The following is a 22,234-nucleotide window of genomic DNA, read 5'->3' as shown; positions in this document are numbered from 1 at the left end:
GCAACTCATTTTCTCTGAGTCTAAAAATAACTGACTTAAATGGGCTGCATCCATTTCCCTATAAAAATCTTTGGGATCATCTAACTTCAGTCTTGACCATTTGTTAAATCCTGAATGATTGCCCATTGTACACAAAGTTAAAAGAATTTAAAAATTCTCCCTCTGACGTTATCATGTTTTTCCTGTCTTTTTCTCTGATTATTAGATTTACTTTTCACAATTATTTTCCTCTTTTTTTTTTTTTTTTTTTTGATTTTGATAGCCTTGGCTTACAAAGTTTTTCTGTTGTACAGAAACTCAGCACAGATTAGGCCAGAAATAAAATCAACTTTTTCTTTTGTTTTTCCTCTCTCCAAATTCTGTTTCTGTTTCTCTGCCTTATTATAGATTTTTGCTCTCAAGCAGAAATAGCTCCTCTAACCTCGGTATCCCATAGTTTATCCAGTTTTTCAGATTAATTGTACAGATGGGCCTGCTCCATTGTTCTCTGGAGAATATTTTGTGGACTACTGGGTTATATTCTGTAAATAACAAGTAGAAATGAGTTTAAAAGGTGATCTAATAATTTTTTTTTTAAAACAAGTAAAGAGGTCCACATGATTAAAAGCCATTATTTGGTAAATGGAAAGGTGTAAGGTCATCATCTCAAATTTTTCACTGAATTTGACCTTTCAGTTGGATTAATTTGTGTTGTGCAGAAGTAATATTTCCAACAGTATCCACCAAGTCCTCCTTGGCAGACATGGCTCCAAAATGCAGATTGATTTTCTAGATTGGTTAGTTGTCTCTCAAATGAGTAGTATTTCAATTCTCTGTTTATTAATGCTAACATGTAACAATTGTTCGTTGAGTATATAGAATAATTAGTGTTTGGCCTTCAAACACAAGTTGTGGTATGAGAGGTATGTGCTCTGTTCCCTTCCCTTAAGAGTTTACAAAGTAGGTAGAAGTGTTCCTGAAAGAGAAAGCAATGACAGGCACCACCAAATTCTCAAAGGAAGTTAGCACATTAGGGTTTCAGAGATAAGTAACACTGGAAATGTTGGGAAAAGAAAAGAATACTCAAAAAAGAAGAACACAGGACAGTCCTCACAAAATAAATAGAGAAACACCAAGAAGGGCCCTCCCTGGTGGTGCAGTGGGTTAAAGCACAGCTCTATGAAGCTATCCACAGTCACAGCAGCATGAGTTCGATCCCCAGCCAGGGAGCTGATGCACATGGCACAGCAGACCTCTCCTATCTTACCTGCTGCTCCCCTCAGCAATCTATTTCACTGGGTCTGCCTGTTCTACTCCCCACTCTCTCTCTGATGAATCCTCTTATGCCCTGCACCTGTAGCCTGTACTCCAATTATTGTATGCATAAATAACTAAATACCTTTTTTTTAATTCAACTTAAAAGAAAAAAGATTCAACTTAAAAAATAAGAAATACAAAGTAAATAGGATTTCACTCCTTGTGAATAAATGTCTGCACTTTAAGCACCTCTGACCCTCAGAACCATCCTCAGTCTCTAATTTTAACAGGTGTCCAATAGTGGCATAATAAAGATCCATCACCCACCCATAACATTCTACATATATGGAAAATGTGTGTTTTAGTGTAATATCCCTTTCCTTATCTATACCACACTCGGATGCTTGAGTAACTTTTAAGCTACCTTTTATCTTGAAGAAGAAAACTACTTAGTGTGTGTTTTGTCAATAACCATGTCCCTGTTACTTATCTCCTCATTTTCCTGCCGATGGATGGTAAGCAACTACTTTGCCATCTTATAGGTTTTGTGATATGGCCCAAGAAAAGCAATTTATTTGAACAACTAGTATAATAATTGAATTCAAAGATGAACCTTAAACAAATGATTTTGTAAAGATTATTTTCTTTCTCTCTGGTCAGCTTAGTAGTGGATTGGTAACAGAAAAGAGGTATAAGAAAGCACTGAAATCAAATAAGTCATTCTCAATTCATTTGCTCCCATTAAATTCAATAAGCTCATTGATTTAAGACTTTACATATTGGCACCTTAAGGGAAATATTTAATCATTTCTGCTTTTAAATTTCTCATTTAACATTTTATTCTTGCTGGAATTCAGAAAGATGATCCAATTTTACAGAAAGATTGGAGACAGGTTATTCTGCCATTTAGTGTCCAGAAGGTCAGGATAAATATAATGTAAAATTCCATGGGTCAGTGTTGTTTTATTCATTGCATCCTTTCTTGATCATTAATCCATGCCAAGTATGTGTGTGTGTGTGTGTGTGTATACATACATATATATGTGTGTGTACATATACATACACATATATATATGTGTATATATATACACATACACATATATATTATGTATATATGTGTGTATATATATTATATATATATATCTTTCATGTTAATGAGTCCTTGCAGATGTTTGTAAGCAGTAATTTTAGATTTAGTTACAACTATGTGGGGTTTTTGTATTATTATTTAAAAACAAAAGCTGTCAGATCCAAACAAAATATTGAAATTCTAGGGATTATCTCCATTGCAAATGCAGAGTTCTAAAAGAAAACAACCCACTAAATATTTTGATTGAACATGGCCTCCTTTTCTGCTTGCTACAGAGCTACCCATCACACTCCTCAGCAGACATCAATTCAAGTCTTCCTCCGATGTCCACTTTCCACCGTAGTGGTACAAACCACTACAGCACCTCTTCCTGTACGCCTCCTGCCAACGGGACAGACAATATAATGGGTGAGTCAAGGAAATGCCGAACTGATCCCGACAATCACTGTCACAGTTTAATAATGAAAGACCTCTTTTTTACCTCATAATTGAGCAGTAATCAGACCATGAATATTTGTCACATAACTGAGTGAGCAAACAAATGAACCCTACAGAAATAATCATTGGCTTGACCATAATCACTTGTTGTCACCAGAAACTGAAATTTGGCTATTTTGTCCAGGGTGAATCATTAGATTGAATAAGGCTTTAAGTGGTTTAGAACTTTATTGCTTCTCACACTCTCTAACAATGAACAAAATGAATTTTCTGCAGTCTAGTGAGATAGGCAGTATAATAGCTTTACCTAGTAGATATTGACCACTTCCCAAATGCGAATTTCAATGCTAATTTCAGAACCATGACACACCACCTTCTTGCAAGGACCAGTTCATGTGAAATTCACAGCTGGATCTTAACAACTAGCTGAGCTTCACCTCCGGGAGACTGAACATTGTGGGCTCCTTCCTGGAAGGAAGAAGTATTTGCCCGCTCGTGGGACGGGAGATGCCTGGTTTCATGAGCCAGAAGTTATTTGCTGCTTTTTCTCAAGTAAATTTATAACAAGTTAAGGCCCACAGAGAATGCTGCTCCCACACAGCTAAGCCGCGTCCTCTCATTTTTCATGCTCTCTGACGTGGTCCTCTCCCAAGAGGAGATGTCATGCCCCCACCCCCTCCCACTTTCTCACTCTGAAGCAAGAGGCAGTTTGTCCTGCTGCCCTGGTGGACAGAGGGCGGCAGACAGAGCTTCTAGATCCAGCCTGAGCAGCTCTGTCATTCCTATGAGCAGCGCGCCTGGTGCGCCAGGACCGCAGCCTCACTGACCACCACCTGCTCTACTTTCCAGCGCAAGCCCACACCTTGGAGGCACCTTCAGCTCACTGCCAGTGGGTCATTGAGCAGAACATTCACTTTATATTTTAGAGGGAAGCGGTGTGACGGAAGAATACTGGTGCATGTCCCCTTAGCTCTTTTCAGTTTTGTTTTGTTTTTCCATTTTCATAGTATATAGAACCTTGGGAAATGGTGTGAATCATTTATGTGGGAGAGTTTTTGATGAAAGAGAAGAGACCTGCTTAGAAACACTGCAAATGTAATTCGCCTAAATAATACTCTGCTCACTTAATAATATATTTCACACTTGAGGTGAGCCATCCAGCACCCCGTCACCATCATGTCTCACCAAGAAGCAAATTTAGGACAGAGCTTCCATTTTTGTAACTCTTCATAACAAAGCTTCAACAAATGTGTTGCATCAGTTTGACCTTGGAGAGCTAGGAGCAGAGGTCACAGGGGGAAGTTTTGCTAGCTATCAGTGCAGTTTTGGCAGAATTGAAAAACAAGAAGAAAGAAAGAAGTGCAGAACTGAAAGAGTGAGAAAAGCATATTTCACTTCAGTGTGGTTTAACAAATGGAAACCCCCTTTCTGCAGTCATGAGGTCTGGTTATAAAGAGGGATGACCTGCCATTCATCCTTTAACAGGACAGATTTCCTGTCTACTTATGGTTTGAGTAATTTTCTTTTTTAGGAACGTATAAAGGTGGAGCCAAAGTTTGAGCTGAGGAAAACATACATAGACTCAGTGTGAAAGAAGGTTTTGTTAATGAATTTGAAAAACAGTCTTCCTGGGACAGAGGACTTAGGGAGAAAGAGAGATTATGAGATGTTAACAATTGCCATCCCTTGACTATAGTCCACACAGCCTGAGTCTTCATAGACACGAAATGTGATTTACTGAAGCTGGTTGCTTCGTCATTAGCTTAGATGAATGGGAGAATGCCTGCTTTCCTTTATGTGTCCTGTATGAGGTGGAGCATAATGTGACTTCAGCTACATACAGGTGGGCTTAACCGATACGGTCCAGAGAAATGTTGAAGCCTTAGGAGGCGTCTCTACAGTAATAAAGGAGCCTTAGTTTTAAAAGAAAATGAATGGGATTTTTGCAACCCCAAAGGTATATTTTAAAAACAACTTTCTTGTGTAAATTATTCCATAATCATAGCTGCACTTGTCAGAATCTACTATCAGAATATGAGAAAACTTTGTAGTTATTTCAAGCATTAAGTTAACATAAGCACTCAGCTTTTTGGAGGGTCAGGCCTTTTTCAACTTACATGAATATATTCATAATTTTAGGATCATTCTAAGGGAAAACCTCCTATAATGTTCTCCCTTAAAAGAATATGTCCTCCAGTTCCTTAAGTAACAATGCAGAGGAAAGTTTAAGTGTGATAACAAGACTTAGCTTTGTGTGATGCCCAAGTGGCTTATATGTCTGCACACTTTAATTCACTTAGACTTTGGTTTGACTTTCAGAGTGAGGGAGAAGTCAAGGATGGCAGCATGTCTCTATAACAAGAAGAGAAGAGTTCTCTTCTGATGTCAGTGATACTTCCCTAACAAACAGTATGGATTAATAGGATACATCTGCAGACTTTGAAAATATTTGGCATAAACTCACTCATTCTGAAATGCAGGAAATAAAGAAATATTACATTGCCTGTATCTCAAAGAACAAACAGAGCTAATTAAATAATTGGTAAATAGGGAACACATAGCCTGACACATGTTTGAAATTACACACATGATTCTGTAGAAAATTACTGTAAGCAATACTAATGCTGTAAGAATGGGGTTCAAGCACTAACACATGGACATCACATTTTTCATTTTTCAAGTTGTCTTGGTGAAAAGTTGCAAGGCAGTGTCGTCTTTTCATAAATGGTGTTGATGGCTTAGGAAGCTGCTTTTCCCTTCAGAAGAAAATTGTTACCTCACCTCTCAGTTTCACATCATAGTGTGTTTTTCTGGGAGTTAGTAATTGACCTGCATCGATCAGAAAGCCTGTATGTGGAGCTGGCCTTGCGCTCTAGAAGCACCAGAAGGTGACCTCTCTGAGTCCCTTCCCTCTCCTGCTCTCTGCTCCACTTCTCATAGATGGAAGGTGCTCGTGGAAGCTGGGTGGCTCATGTTTAATTTGAAGGAGTAAACCAGGTTTTCTTGTTCCAGTTTCTTTTGCTCATTAATTCCCAATATTATTTTTTGAGAAACCCCTTGGAAAGATAAAAATTAGTTAGATTCGCTTAATGAATACTGGGTTTGTTTGTTTGTTTTATTTACACAATTATGCATGGGGTTCTGCGGGTGTAAAAGGTTTTACTGTTTTCTGAAGCCTTGCCAGCAAACTGTGAAGATTACTTTAGGCAGTTCTGAACTATAAGGTTTAGCAAACGGCAAGGAATTATTTATATAATATTTATAATATTATTTATAATGTGATAATTATATATGCATAGATAAACATACATATATAATGCATGGAACACAGGATTCATATTCGTTCAGCTAATGTGGTGCACCATTATGGAAGGAAGCTAGTTCAGGACCTATGGGAATTATTAGCATTGGAGCCCTTTAACCTCATTCCGAAAACTTCTGGTACTCTGCTGCTGGGTGTATCTCAAAAGAACATGTGATCATGTACATGGAGGAGGAAATATACTGTGTTACTAGTACTGCACAAGGCCGAACAGTAGCCATACACAATTTGCTGTCTGCCTGTTTACCTCCAACCTGCAGTACCGATAGCCTTCATTAATCAAAAGGACTCAGAAGACCCCTACCATAACCCCACCCACCGAGACTGCTCCAGGAGGAGAGTGCCCAGTAGGAGATACCACAATTGCCCAATTCTGGCTCCTGTGGTTTGGGGCTCCAACACTCTCCCTTTCTCTCAGAGGGAAGCTAACAGGCAACTAGCATAATGGTTATAATAACTATTACTGTTTTATTAGTCTTTAACCAGCTTGCTTTCTAATGCATGGTATTTCCCATATTTTTAAACCTCAAACCAAGCAGTGTTGAAGGAATAGACTACCCAGAGTGATTTAATACAACATATGCTAAAGATTACACTGGAATATCTATCTGGTTTGTGAATTAATCTGGCTTACAACTTTCACTTCTAATGACATGTTTGTATGACATGATGCATTTTAGTATGTGGCTTTTCTAGTAGAAACATTATGTCCATTTCCCCTTGAGGACTTGGTTTCACAGTAATTTTATTATTAGAGTAGTCACATAATACTCACTTTGTCTTTTGCAAGAATCATGAGCCTTCAAATACAGTTGGGAGATGAAGAGCACTGAGCATAGCAGTAACAAGAATTTTATCCAGCAATGTCATGGAATCTTAGTTACAAAGACCACCAATAGAGAATAGCAAACTAGTCTGATGTTAAGTCTTTTTGTCCATTGCCTGCACATGGTCATGGGGACCAGCGCTCCCCCCTGAATTCGTAGGAATTCCTCCTGCTAAAAATTAATGCAGTAGCATAGATTTGAGTTTTCACTCTAAAACTGTACAGAGTAGCAATGCTAGAAATGTTTTCATTTTTCCTCTTTATAGACAAGTTCATGGTATTGTTAAGCTGCTTCTCATAGTTCAGTAAACATGAAGGGTGACTTGGACACAGTTCAGGAGAACCTGAATTTTAAAGCAGTCATCTTCTTTCACAAAAACGTGCAATGTATGAATTGCTCATCTTATTCTTTATATATCTTCATGGGTGTATAATAAAGGGGTAATACACTTTCCAAATGCCGATTTTTCAGTAGTTGGTCCCCAGGCTCCACCCCTCCCGGTGTTTGATTAGGGAGTGCTCTATTGAGAATTGCCATTTCCCCAAAGCTGAGATTCAAAAGGAGGGTAGCCTATTTACCAGGTGGCTGAGATATCAAACCCTCCCCTCTCTCTCCCCTTCTAGCCAACAGCAGTACCTCATGTGCCATGACAGTGCTGGCTTGGGTGGCTGACAGTCAAATCCTCCTTCAAAATTCAGTTCCTCTTAATAACTACTCACCTTTCCTTAATATTTATATTACAGCCCTTCTTAGAGACTGATTTTTTTTTTTCTCTTGAGGTAGGGAAATTGATGAGGCCCAAAATAACTTAAAAAAATGAATCCAGCCTTGACCATGTAGGGGCAATAGTTTCCATCTTTTATTTCTTTTATGTGTATATTTTAGTAATTTTTAATATGAGTTGACAAAAATTTGAGCCTGGATTAATAATAAAGGTCTGTAACATCAAAGTCGAAAGGAGATTGGCTGAGCACCAAGTGTGTTTTCGCTTACTTGACCCCTTTTTCAATATAAAAGAAGTTATGCCATTTGAGAATTAAAAAGAAACTTTCTGATTATATCTTTTGACTTCTCACTCACAGAAATAATAAGAAAAAAAAAATTTTTTAAAGAAGTACCCGTGTAGCTTAAAATGTTTAGGGGCTCTTGAAAATGTGTCTTCTCCACGGTTTCCTGGAACAGAACAAAAGGCATTCCAAGTGAAAGGGCAAACAGGCCCCAATAAACTGCTTTGAAATTTAAGCCCTGGGTTTGGCTCTCCAGCTGCTACAAGGTAGAGGCTTCATGTTAAAAAATAGTCTGTTCTTATCAGTGGTTTCCACGAGCAGCCTTTGTAGTTTTCTGAAACATTTTCATGACAACATAGGATAAGGAGTTGATTCTATTTTTTATTCTACTTCCTGAGTCTTAATATCTCTGTCTATAAATAGACCCTAATAGAAAGTTTAGTTAGAAAGGTGTTGTATAAAAATAATCACATTGATCATGTCTTTTCTAGTGTTGATTCTATGCTAAATCAGTGTACTTTTTTTTATAAGTCCTAAAATATTTTTATTGATTTTCACTTGTTTTTGTTGGATTTCATGGAAACACATATAGTATGTTTTTAAATGTATCGCCCTCTTTTTAAATTTGCTCAAAGGAAGAAATAATCTTTTGAACTTTGATTTCATAAAGATCACTTTTTATAATCAAGAAAATATCACAGATCATTTTAACTGATAAATTAATTTTAGGTATATGTGATAATATTACTTCTAGGAAAAAAAAAATGCAGATAGTTGTCCCAAACACCATGGTATGTATATATTACATGCAGAGAAAATGTCAGTAATCTCTGTTTTCAAAATCTTTGTTTTGTCTTTAAATTTTCTTTCATTTTAAAGAAGTGCATGGAAATTTCATTTCCATGTCAAATACAATTTCAGATACCCCTATCATATACCAGTATTTTTAATAATATGTGAGTTCTTTCCACTCACTGAATTGTATGTCAGATCCTCATATCAAAAACTTTGCTTAGACATATAATCTTTCATAACTAATGCTTTTTTTTTCATAACTAGTACTATGAATTTGTAATGTGAAGAATAGACTTGTTATTTTTGGTGGCTGTTTTTTTTTTCCAGAAAGAAGATTGTGGCTTTCTGCTTTTTTTTTTTTTTTTGTACCAACATACCCATTATCTTTCAGTTTCATAATTAACAAATGAATAAAGGGTTGGGGTTTGTTAACCAAATAATAGATCACACATCAAAAGATTATCTTACTGACTTGCCCAGTGTGTAAATATAGAAAAATAGCAAGCATGGTTTAAGTATACTAAGCAGAGGTCAGGTGAATGAAATAATATCCTTGAGAAGCAGAGAGTTTGACCACTTGAGATATGACCCTCTGCTCCATTTTACCGGCAGCAATGACATGATTACCTGTACAATGGAGGGCAGGGCTGGGGGCTTCTTAAAAATTAGATGAATGTGCAGCCCTCCCTGGTGGTACAGCGGGTTAAAGCACAGCTCTGAGAATCTAAAGCCGCTTCCACATGAGTTCGATTCCCGCCTGCCCCAGAGGTGACCACACGGCGCGGCAGACCTCTCCTGACCCATCTGCTGCTCCCCTCAGCAGTGTACTTCATCGATCTGCCTGTTCTGCTCCTCACTCTGTCTCTGGTGAAGCCTCTCACCGCCCCTGAGCCTCTGGCCTGTACCCCAGTTCTGTATGCACAAATAAATAAATCTTTAAAAAAAAATTAGATCAATGTGCAGTTATGTTTGCTTTGGATTATTCAGTTAATTTAAGATTTCCTTTCTTAGTTCACAAAAGAGTGAGAAACGTCTTCTGGAATTAATAGATTTTCTTTAAACACTGTGTCCACTTGCTAGTGTTGAAGGTTTAATAAACTAACATACCAAGTGTTCTAGTATTGTGTCAATAATGAGAAATTCAAATTAACACTGGCCATCTTATAAAAGTAAACTGCCCTCAAAAAATATTTGTTAAATTGATTTGGCTTTGAATTATAGACTAGAATCTGTATCTTTACAAAAACAGTAATGCTCTTTGTCTGTATATTTTGTAGATAAAGTGGTCAATTTTTAAGATAATAGAGATTGCTTCATGAATACATGGGCTTATTTTATCTCTGGAATCTGAGGCTTTAGTAACATAAACAATTCAAAAAATGTTGTGATATGAACACAGACTTAAATATGTGGAGAGTAAACACTATTTAAAATAATGAAAGTTTTTCTTTCCCAGGAAGCCAGAACTACTGTAGATTTCTTATGTTATTCTGTTTATTGTGGAACTCTTGAGAGAATCATCTTATTTTGCTGTCAGTTTTTTTTTTATTTGAAAGCAGGAATAATTATTTGTGAAGATAATTTGATTATCTACATTAAATATAAAGAAAAGTAAAACTTTGTGAACTTCAGAGACCCAAGGGTACTGCACACTTCTTAGCAATGAACCTCATGTGCTCACATGTCCTGACCTATTACTGGCTACTTGTAAGCAACAAGGTAGAAAGTAATAGCAAGGGAGGCACTATAGCTTTAAACCAAGGTGTCAGGTTTATATTTTATCTGTAAAAAATGTAACATGAATATATTTGACATCTACCTCAGCAAACAAATTAATGCTAATTAAAGATTAATGTGTTGTAATTAGCATTAAAAATGCAATTAAATTGTGAGTAAATGGACCAGGAATAGAAAATTGTTAGACGTCTCACTGCCTGGTTTTTCATATTCTGCCTTTTGTTTTTGCAGCAAATAGAGGAAGCGGGGCAGCAGGCAGCTCCCAGACTGGAGATGCTCTGGGGAAAGCACTTGCTTCGGTGAGGAAATACTGACTTTGGACGTCTCATGCACCATTGTAGAGGGGTAAACTTGAATCATAAGTGGACATTTGGAGTTTTAGAAAATGAATGGCAAATAGCTTTGGTTTTTGGAAATGCTAGCCCTCTTGCATAGTGATCATTGAAGAATGAGAGTGCGCCAAAGCTTCCAGAGTCTGGCCGGTGTCTTCCATCTTGTCTCCTCACAGAGGCACTAAGAAGGTCACAGTTATGAATTTGTGACTATTCTTCAGGACCAGCCAAGACTGACTTTGTAAGGAGCATGTCTAAAGTACTTTGGAGAAGGCAATTGAAAGATAAAATGACAATCACTAAGGCCCATGTGAAGTTGTCACTTAGTTGGCACGGCACTCAGGGACTCGCTTCTGTTGCCCAGAAGCTGGAACGGAACACATCTTCCCAGTCATTCAGCTTATATGCTTGCGGGAAGAATAGCTAATATTTTCTGCAGAAACTAAATATTTCATTTGCAAATATCAAATAGTGGGGATGTGTTGCTGTAACATGTCCTTAATCTGTGTATTTTTATGCCTTGGAATCAAATTCTTAATCATAGTGAAAACAGAATTGCACAAAAATTGTAGAGATGACACTATCTGGGCTTTTACTGTAGATGAGGACAGGGAGGTTTGGAGTATCTTACCTTTGTCCATACAGCTGTGGTAGGGAAAGGATTAGAGTTAGATCAGGGGCCCCCATCTTCCTTTTGTATTCTTTATATGATCTCCATGAATCTTCTTTTAATTCTATAGTGTAGTTGTTAAATATATTTGGTAACTTGTAGTTTTTAATGAATTGCTTTGATACTTTGCAGCTTACAGAATTGTTGATTGTATATTCCTAATGAATGAGGGTTTGTTTTTGTTTTTTTTTTCTCCCCACTGTTTTAAGATCTATTCTCCAGATCACACTAACAACAGTTTTTCATCAAACCCTTCAACTCCCGTTGGCTCTCCTCCTTCTCTCTCAGGTACTGTATTTTCAATCTTATTTCATAGTAACAATTTATAAAAATTACTCCTCCCTCCCTCTACATATCTGCTCTAGTTGATGGAACATCACTCCCTGGACAATCTCAAAATAAAAAACTATTCAGACAAATTGAAATAAGTGGGAAAGACAGATTGACACACAATGAATCTTACTTCTTTAACTTTTCTTAGCTCCATAGCCAATGTTTGGCAATTCTGTGTATTCCAATAAAATATCTCAGAAGAAAACTCCACTTAACATCGTGAAGACTATAGAGTAGATAAGCATCAAATGTAGACTATTCTCACCAAAACTTTACAAGTTCTAAATCCCCTCTTTAAAATTCTGTACCATTAGAATGTTCGAAGAAACTATACTTTTATAAATAAATTGTGATGGAATTGTGGATTTAAAGAGGCTGTTTGTTTTTAAAATATAACAAGTGGACACGACTATGGCTTCAAATACTTTAAGGTGCTGAATTACTGTAGTGAAACACTTCCCTTGTCAGAGGTCCATTTAAGAAGTTCACTGCCCTTCGTCTATACGCTTCCTAAGGTTCTGCTTGGTATATGGCTGTGCTTCGGACAGACAATAAGTCACTTCTTAAAGAATATTTAGTGACATCTGCATCTGTTAATGAAACTTGATCTACTGTAACTTATAAAAAGAGTCCCTTGCTTAAAAGTTGCATCTTCTAGTGCTGTATCATCATCCCCTGTATGCAGTAGTCACTCATCCCATTATTAACCAGGTTCCCTAGTAGAGAATGGAAGAGCTCAGTCTGCCACCAACTTCTAGGGATGAAGCCCATGAGATTTAATATCTAATATCTAGCCTTTTCCAACTGTCCATTGACGGGGGAGCGGGGGGCGGGGTGGAGTACAGAATAGAGTTAGGAGTAGCTGAGTCTTGAAGTTCATATGTGCAGAAAAAAAGAGTCAAAATTGGGAGGGAATAGAGGTTGTAATAAGAACATAATGGATTAGCAGCGAAACAGTCTCCATGACAAAATGTAAACTAAAGTTTAGAATTATTACACACTTCTGGTTCAGTACCTTATTGTTAGACCCTGGGAAGTGATCACAGTGTCCATATCCAGAGCAGAAAAGAATTGAGCCAACATCAAGCCCAGGGAGGAAAGTGATAAGAGAATCTGAGAACAATGAAATCCCCATGTCAAAGAAAGTAGCTCTAATTTCTAATTTCTCATTTATAATATAATAATAAAATATATTATTTAACAAAATTAGAGAACAGGTCTTTTAGTCTTAAACTGTTACTATGCAGATCATTATACAAAGGCCCAGGAAGGCAACATCAATGTTGAGCTTACACCAGTAGACAAGCAACGCCAGAGCTCAGATGAGTGAGAATGGGGCCCACTTGCTGCTGCCCCACTACTGGGTTAGTGATGAGGGGAGAAAGTGACGGTGTACAAAGCATCCCAGCAAATGCCAGAAATACTCTAATATGAGCAGCATGTTCTAGATAGATGACAGAAGCAAGGGTACTTTGGGGTTCTGGTAATGCATCTTAGAAGACCACATGTCAGGAAGAGGTAACAGGAAGATGGAAATATGGAACAGATTGCTGTCACACTGAATTCTGCCTAGCTTCTGTCACAAAAAGTAACTGAACCAAATACCCTACTCACGTTTAATATGAAAGGACCCACACATGCACACCCAGAACGACAGGAATAAACAATTTTTTAAGTGCTAACAGTGTCAGGACCAGTAAGATACATATTAATATTTTTTTCCTGTCTTGAATTGTTTATTTTCTGTTTTCAACAATGTGTATTATTTTCAATTTGCAAGTGGTTTTCATTTTGTAGGTTAAACATGTGATATTTGCTACTGTGGAATCTTTTATTGCCTTCAAATTTAGTGGATCATACAAGATGATTTCTTTCCTTCAGAAGAAACTATTTATTACTTTTGTGATACTTTCACTTTTAACATTCTGGTTTAGTGGATCACTGCTAATTAATCTTATTCCCATATAAAAGCTTCTGAAGCCTAATCCCTTCTCGAGGATCATTTTTAAAGCAAGTAGCAGAGCTGGGTTTTATTCGTGAGAGAACTCTGATTTAACAAACTGACCTTCCTTGAAGTTCTAACAAAAGCCTCCCTCTGCACTCTTTTAATGTAGCTTCTCTATATAGTGGTAGATTTATTTCAACTAGGCTTCTCGAAGCTGGAACTAAGAATCAGCCAAATGTTCCCATTTAGGAAGAAGCCTGAGATAATCCAGACTCGATGTAGAGTTCACACATTTTACATATAAAATGTTTCTTTGCCCCAAAATGCTTACATAGGAAATGTGTATGGAAATTCCTTATTGTCTAAATGAAAATCAGCATTGCTACTTAAAAAATAATTAAATACTAGAGAGATGATTTTTAAGATTACATAGATCTCATTTAATTCTCATTTTTAATATTAGCAGGCACAGCTGTTTGGTCTAGAAACGGGGGACAGGCCTCATCATCCCCTAACTATGAAGGACCTTTACACTCCTTGGTAAGTCTCATTGCCTAATCTCCTGCTATTTTAAAGACTCTACTCTTTTATGTCAGCCTCATTGTCCAAGACTCGTACTTTGAGTGAAAGGAACATTTCCACCAACAATAAGCAGTTTGGCTGAAGCTATTAGACTCTGCTTGTTCCTGTGTGTAGATTGTAACCCAGATACTACCACAGTCAAGCCCAGGCCTTTAAAAATCTAGAGCCAGATAAGAAATTAGAAATCCTGGAAGGGTGGTGACCTTCTCCCCATCTTTGGGGAAAATCCCTGTCAATGGTAAAATAGCTTGCCCAAGAGTGCTGGAGTTTCCGCCAAGCTGCATAGCTGGAGCATTTGAAGTTTCTGTGGACTTCTGCTTTGTTTTCCAGAATAACAGGTTTATTGGTGTTTTCCTCTTGATCTCAGGATAAGAGGCCTACTTCACTCACTTTGGTTCCCATAGAAATCTAGTAATATCACTAAATGCCAGTTTTTCTAGTAAAGAATAGGTGAACATTTCCATCAGTGTAATTAACATTATAAATGTTCACATGGTGAGTCAGTGTCTAACACTTTGGTCTCTCTCCACTTGCACTTTATGGGGCTGGAAATATGAAGGATGTGAACAACATTGTTCTATGCAGTAGTTAGTTTGTACAGGAATCAACTAGAAGAGGTAGCAACCCAGAATTGAGTGCCCCTTCTTTCTTCTTTCCGATGTATTTTGAGATGGAAAATGGTGCAGATTTATCTTTATAAATTAATGCTTTCCCTCCAGTGGTTCAAGGTTTCCTGTCTTTCTTTTGGTTTAGTATTTAAATTAAGGAAGATCTGAAGTCGAATATACAAAAGATGTGCTTTTCTTTGCTGTCAGTTTTGCCATAATGCTAATGCATCATCTACCTGCACAAGTAACTGACATCCAGATAAACCACAGCTGTTTTAAATGTCTACCTAGGTTATTCTCTGGGGCCCAGCTATCAAAACTGGGTTTTATGTAACTAAGACGTTAAAGACTACGCTCATTGTTGTGAACTACAATTTCAGTTCTCTTTGAATTCTCCACACTCAAAAGGGGATTCTCAATTGCTTGCTCTACCAGGAAGAGGTGATTCAGAAAGGGTGACGGACACATGTATTATTTCCTTTTGTGTTTATTCTTACACTGAGGAGCCCATATCATCATTCCCTTTTAGATAAATTAAACTCAAAGAAGTTTAATAACTTTTTCATGATCACATAAGTAGCAGAACTAGAACTAACAGCAAAGCCAACCAAATCAGAATGCTCTGTACCATAGACTAACTATATTAGACACACATTCTTCCTGTCAGTGTAGAGTAATTAGGAATTGTTTTTCTCATACAGTAGAGCTGGTACATCTGTTTGCACAAGCCATTGGAAATCAAAGTGGATTGTAGCACCATAGAGTACAAAAAGATCCTAGATTTGAAGTCAAAAACCTTATTCCAGTGCTGACTTTACCATTTCCTGGCGGTGTGGCATTGATAATTAATTTACTTAATTTCTTTGAGCTTCATTTGCAAATCTGTGTGAAAGGGATAATAATGTCTTCCTTGCTTGCCTTGTACATGTAGAATGAGGATCTAATGGTATATTTTTAAAATGCATGTTGCAGCAACATGCAGCTTTGATCATTATTAATCACACCGAAAAAAAAAAAAACAAAGCACATATCTACATATCATTTCTCTTCACCAAAAATTACAGTGTTCACATTATCTAAGATCCTAATGATCCTAATGCTAGGATAAAAAGAAAGGTCTATTGATTTTTAATTGTATAGATTTGTTAACTATGGTTAAATTCTAACTATAGTAAGGACTTTGAACCCCCCACTGATAATCAATTCAAATCTTCGTAAATTTTCAGTTTTAAAATCTTATACCACTTTGGTTGACAGAATTTTTGTAACTTTTTATTGGCCTCTACTCCTATCTCTCTACACACACACACACACACACACTCACACACACACTCATATACACACACACTAGTGATAACAGATAGGCAAAAAGAAGCACAGGTAAAAATTGAGCATTACTCCAGAAATTACAATCAGGGTGCAATTACTTGTCCCAGATTTGGTATTTATCCCTGTATTATATAACACAGAGAAGACTAGAGAAGTATGTCTCCCGAAGATAATTTAACTGGTGATCTTCCCATTGTTAATTTTTTTAAATCTTTAACCAAAGCCTGCCAGAATTTCTTAAATTCAGTGAATGCTTTGCTAATGTAAATATAACTTTTTTTCAAGCTAATGCAATATATTATAGCATTTGTACATTAAGATGTCCCAAAAGAATTATTGAATTTATTTTGTTCATAAAAAAGAACTCTATAAAGCCTTAGCATTCTTCATCAGTTTTCTAGGAAGGACATTGTTTTTATTATAGTTTTAAGAAAGTAAACTTTATTGGAAGTTTATCTATCCAGAAATCCAGCATGAAATGTATATCAACCCAAGTTTTACTATATAATCTATGCACATATTTCAAACTAAATCAAATTTTACATCATTTATTTACCCACAGCAAAGCCGAATTGAAGATCGTTTAGAAAGACTGGATGACGCTATTCACGTTCTCCGGAATCATGCAGTGGGCCCTTCCACAGCTATGCCTGGTGGCCATGGGGACATGCATGGAATCATTGGACCTTCTCATAATGGAGCAATGGGTGGTCTGGGCTCAGGGTACGGAACCGGTCTTCTTTCTGCCAACAGACATTCACTCATGGTAAGTGATGAAATTTGCAGACTAGTTTATCATAGAAAATTAGAATTTCATGTATAAATAGTACTGCTGATATTGTTTTTCTTTTTTAGACAGCTTTATTGAGATATAACTCAGTTAACATACAATTCAGCCATTTAAAGCGTGCTTTATTCACATTGCATTTTCAAAGGGTTGTGCAACCATCAGCACAGCAAAGAAGAAAATAAATTCAATACACATTAAGAGTCACTCTCTATTCCTCCCTCCCCCAGCTCCTGGCAACCGTTAATCTACTTTTTATCTCTGTAGATTTGCCTGTTCTGGAGAATTCCTGTAAATGGAATCATACCCCATGGGGTGGCCTTTTCTCACTGGCGTCTTTCATTTAGCGTGCTTTCAAGGTTTATACGTGTTTTATCACGTATCAGAGAGCCATTCATTCTTGTTGCCAGATAATACTCCATTTTATGGATATAGGTTATATTTATCCTTTCATCAGGTGGTGGCTATTTGGGTTATTTTTATTCTTGACCTGTTTTGAATAATGCTCCCTTTGGATACTCATGGACTGTGTGTGGACACAATTTCATTTCACTTAATTATTTACCTAGAAGTGAATTTCAGGGTTGTTGTGGGTGTTTCTTCATCTTGGTAATCTTTGGCTCAACTATGCTCATGTCTCTTTGCTGGCATTTCAGATATAAATAAAGGTGAAATATCTTTTTATTAAAGTCTTTGGAAACTGAATATAGGAGGTATATAGCTAGATGGTGTGATTCCCCATCTAAATATATGGTGTGAGACTGTTTAACTTAGTATCTAAATTACATAGTTTTACTAAAACCTATTTATGAGTAACTCTCTGTTTGAATATTTAAAAATTATCCATGTAGAAATTGGATGTTTTTTTGGTCATTACATTTGAAAAAGATGTGAGAGTGCATCCTTTTTAGGAGTGAGGATTGCATGATTATGATTCAGAGATTCAGAGGCTTCCTAGCAAAGCACTAAGTGGTGATAATTAATAAAATGACAAAATTGGGAGGGAAATTTAAGTTTGCTAGTAATTTTGTGTAAATCTGCACCTTTCAAATGCCCACCTGGTGAGCAAACACCTTAGTGTCCTTAAAAAAGTCAGTTGTTTGGAGGTCCACTGTAGCGTCACTGTAACGTCTCTTGCAGGTGATTCCAAAGAGAAAATGTAAAATAAGTACGAGTTTTCCTGAGGCTCTTTCTATTCTCGTTCAATAATATTTTCTTGCTCTCCTTTGAAATTCCCTCAATAAAAGACCGAGATTAAGAGTACCAACCTGAGTGCTGTATTATTGAAACCTGCAACCAATTTGAAACCAAAAATACTGGTTTATAAATAGAAGCAGTGAACTCACTTCTAAAATGTGGAAAGATATTTTTGAATGCCAAAGCTAGATATTTTTTTCCTTTGACCTCTACCCTAAAAATTCATCATTGAGTAAAAATTGTTTGTCTATTCATGGCAGTTGTTAAGAGTTTACAAAAGGAAAATCTAGATTTTAATTTAGCTTGGCCTCAGGTAATGTGTTAAAATACACTTGGGATGCATATAATATGAGATTTTAGTTTGTACAGCTCTTTTTTTTTTTTAACTACAATGTTTAAACAACACTGCTTTTAATTAAGAAATCTGGCTTTATTAAAAGCCAGATCTGTGACTTATAACCATTTCTGTATATCTGCTCTCAATCAAGAGAAAAATAGTTTAATTTCTGGAGCTGTGTTCATTTTGCATATGTTAAGCGGATGCAACATGCACCCACGGCATGGCTTCAGAGACAGTTTTTTTTTTTTTTTCCATAAATATGTAAAGTTAGCTCTTAAATACCAGATGTAGGTTAAGTGGTTCTTTAAAATAATAAACTTACATAGCTGTTTGGGGGAACTATTTGACCTTTGAATTGCCTCCTTTTGGGTCTGCTTCAGAGTTGGGATCATCAGAAGAAGAGACTAGAACCATCTTTGCCCATGGGAGTTAAACTGACCCAGGTGAAGGGAATGAGAAAGGACCAGATGATAACAAAAGGGAAATAACTGGCCAGTCTTAGAGAGAAACATCTTTGATTTGATTTTGAAAAGCTATGCAGAATCAATAAAGCTGCTAGTTTTGTTGATGAGGAAAAGTTCCTGCTCAGTCCTCTGAAGACATTTATAATTCAATCAAGGACAGCCACAGAGCCAGGCCAGATAATAGAGCAACTCCAGAGAGGTGGTTTGTCGACAGCCTACTGCCCTTTTCAGAAAATGAGGTTTTGCAATCTTTCTCATTTCTTCTTAAAAACATTCACCGGGTCCACAGAATTGGAACCGCTCACCCTCTCCTCCCTAAGGTGTGTGGAAGAGATCGGATTGTCATTTCTCCTTCTGCAAACCGGTATGAATTTTCAAACAAAAACATTAGAACAAAGGAAATAGTTTTTGAATTTAGTCAGTCTGAAGTTAGCCTTTGACCATTTGATACATTCCACAATAAAAAGGAAGTTGAAGGGGAAGAAAAAAAATCCAACCACCCCCCCACCCCCAAAAAAAAAAATTCAAGGAGGATACTGGTAATGTTTTCCACATTTGAATTTTAATACATGAAACAGGCTATAAAACTTAGGCCAGCTGCAGTAAATAAAGTAGCAGTGGGAGGTATACACCGGAAACTTAGGCAGAGAGAGCGGGTAGGGGGGGCGTCCCTTTCCCAACGACACACCTTCATTTGTTGCTCTGGAGTAGAATCGAGTTGTTGGAACTTAAGACCTATCCCAGGCCTGGCTTTGTTTTGAGCAAATCACCTTTATAACTCTCCTTAATAACTCCATCTGATGAAAGAATAGACACCTTTGAATCGTCTCGACCTCTGTACCCTTCTTGTTTCCTCTCTCCCGCCTCCTGAAAATCAAAACAAAATGGCTTGATAACTTGGAAGATGATATAAGCATTTCTTTCTGCAGCAGCTTGAAATCATGGTGGGGAAAACCATGGTTCTGCCTCGGCTGTTATGTTATCTCATTTAATTGCTAACATATTGTACTTAGCTTTTGATTCATAAAATGTTTTCCTTGGAGTTCTGAAGTAGGTCTTCAGTGATTTACTAAGTATTAGTGTAATGAAAGGAATTTTTTTCACAGCAGCATGGTTCATAGCACCAGAGTGAATGTTGTGTATTTGTGGGCTTTCAAGACAACATTTGGCCATGCTGTTTCCTGCTCAGAAACCTTCACCAGCTCTCCATTATATACAAGATAAAGAGCAGTTTCTAAGCTCATCTTATCAAAGCCCATTACATTTACCTAAAGCCTTGTATTCAGCTCTTCTAGTACCCAAATCTTTTCCAATAAGACCTGTCTGTGCATATTACCAGAATCAAACTCTCATTGTTTTTTTTTTGTTTTTGTTTTTGTTTTTTTCTGTCTGGTTCGCCCTGCCCCATCGACCCACTTCTCTCTGCCTCATTCCCACCTATTCTCAAATCTTTGGCTCAAATTCTGCCTCTTCCAGGATTTGTCCTTTGCTCCTTCCATCTGTGATAGTCATTTTCTTTTCCACTCTCATAGCACTATGAATCATTCCATTGACTAGATATTTATCATACCCCATTAACACAGTTATATATCTTTCACAGGTATGATTTTTGCCTTACAAACTATATTGTAAATTCCATGAGTACCATGTATTACATTTTGTTTCCCTCCCAATAGATAAATCATCAGTCAAAAGGAAAGAAAGGAAACTAATATTTCCTGAGTTCTGACAAGTTGCCAGCCCCTGTGCTGGATGTTCAGTGTGTCATCTCAGTCAGACTTCACCGCAGCCCTGTGCGGATGCAGTGGGTGTTGGTCAGATGATCCTTAGAAGCTTTGAGTAGTTAGTCTAAAATCACAGAGCTCGACTTAAATTTAGACCTATTGACTCCAATTCCATTCTCTTATTTTACTACTCTGAATGCTACCCAGAGATTATCTGTAGTCTATAAGTGTACCTTTTAACTAATTTTAGATGCTAAGAGCTTGTGATTTTCAAATCTTGATAAATGTTGGTTGATGAAAGAAGTTTCCAGGCATCACATGGCCACGTTCCCAGAGGAGCTCTCTACCCAAATGTGGAGATAAAGAATTTTCCTCCAGTGTGGTAGCATGGTAGATTAAAACCCACATTCTCTAAATACTTACTCTTAAATTAACATGTGCTAAGTGGCAGGAAGAATCAGTTCTCCCTGCTCAGGTCCTTAAAGTAATAAATTTTAAATTAGCAAATATATTTCATGCCGTAACAACTCAATTCCTAATAGAACCAATTCAGAATTCTCTGAATGTGGGACAGTAAGGACAGAACTGAGTTTGTCACCAACCCAGATAGAAACTCTTACCCACGTAAGTCCCCCCTGTGCCTAAGATATCTCCAAGGTTAATCCTGATGTTCTATCATGAAAATATTTTTGTAAATTATTGAAATGGCAATTTTTCAAATATAATTCTCTGATTTATTAATATTCAGATCCACAGACGAGACCTGAAAGATAGCGTTTCAGATGACCTAATCTCTTTTGACTGAATAGGAACAAAACTCATATCAAAAATGTCTTCATGTGACCATGTGTGTTCCTGATCACTGGTCAGTAGAGTGAGCAATGACAGGCTCATTTAGCTAAAAATCTCCTTCACTGTTAGTATATAAGATTAATGTGGGTCCCAGGTACTTCTTTGCCTGAAGTCCCTTCGTTCATCACATGGTTATCAAATGTCAGTGCTAAGACATGGCTTATGTTCTTAGATGGCTCACAGTGTAGTAGCAAAGGACGCAAGTAAAAAACAAGTTGCAATAGCATTACAGCAGGACCCATAACTAGCAGGAACCCAGCCCTGTTATTTGGAAAGAAGGATCACCTTATCACCTGGTAGAGTAATGGTGGTTACCTGAAGTTTTAGTGCTCTAGTTGACTTAAGTGGAGGGTAGCCCTCTTTTAATCTTGCCGCCCTCACCTGTCCTCCACAGCATCCCTTGAAGTCTCTTACTGGAACCTTCAGGTCTGGTCATAACATGACACACATTTCAAAGTCACTCACTTTAGCCAATCTTAGGCCCATTTTCTTTTTTACAGTAACATTTGTTGTTTTACTTAAGGTTAAAAAGAATGTATCAAAAAAGGCCCAAATTGATGTAAAAATAAACTATTATTTAATTTTTAAAAATGTATCAGAAGGGGCCTCCCTGGTGGCG

At 37.1% G+C, this 22,234-nt stretch overlaps 1 protein-coding gene across 3 annotated transcripts in view; it reads left to right on the top strand.

Annotated features, from left to right (window-relative positions):
• The window catches only part of TCF4 (transcription factor 4), a 339,912-nt gene that overhangs the window by 297,054 nt on the left and 20,624 nt on the right, over positions 1–22,234 (top strand). For all 3 annotated transcript variants that reach the window (XM_004683915.2, XM_004683927.2, XM_004683926.2), the window contains 5 exons: positions 2,602–2,734; positions 10,684–10,751; positions 11,664–11,742; positions 14,196–14,272; positions 16,814–17,017. In XM_004683915.2, the coding sequence (XP_004683972.1) occupies positions 2,602–2,734; positions 10,684–10,751; positions 11,664–11,742; positions 14,196–14,272; positions 16,814–17,017 (561 nt within the window). The remainder of the gene's footprint in view (positions 1–2,601; positions 2,735–10,683; positions 10,752–11,663; positions 11,743–14,195; positions 14,273–16,813; positions 17,018–22,234) is intronic.

This window comes from Condylura cristata, unplaced genomic scaffold, assembly GCF_000260355.1.
Source record: "Condylura cristata isolate star-nosed mole 26May11 unplaced genomic scaffold, ConCri1.0 scaffold00016, whole genome shotgun sequence".
Classification (NCBI taxonomy): Eukaryota; Metazoa; Chordata; class Mammalia; order Eulipotyphla; family Talpidae; genus Condylura; species Condylura cristata.
Note: the sequence above shows the minus strand (reverse complement) of the source record. Positions and strands in the feature narration are given on the sequence as shown.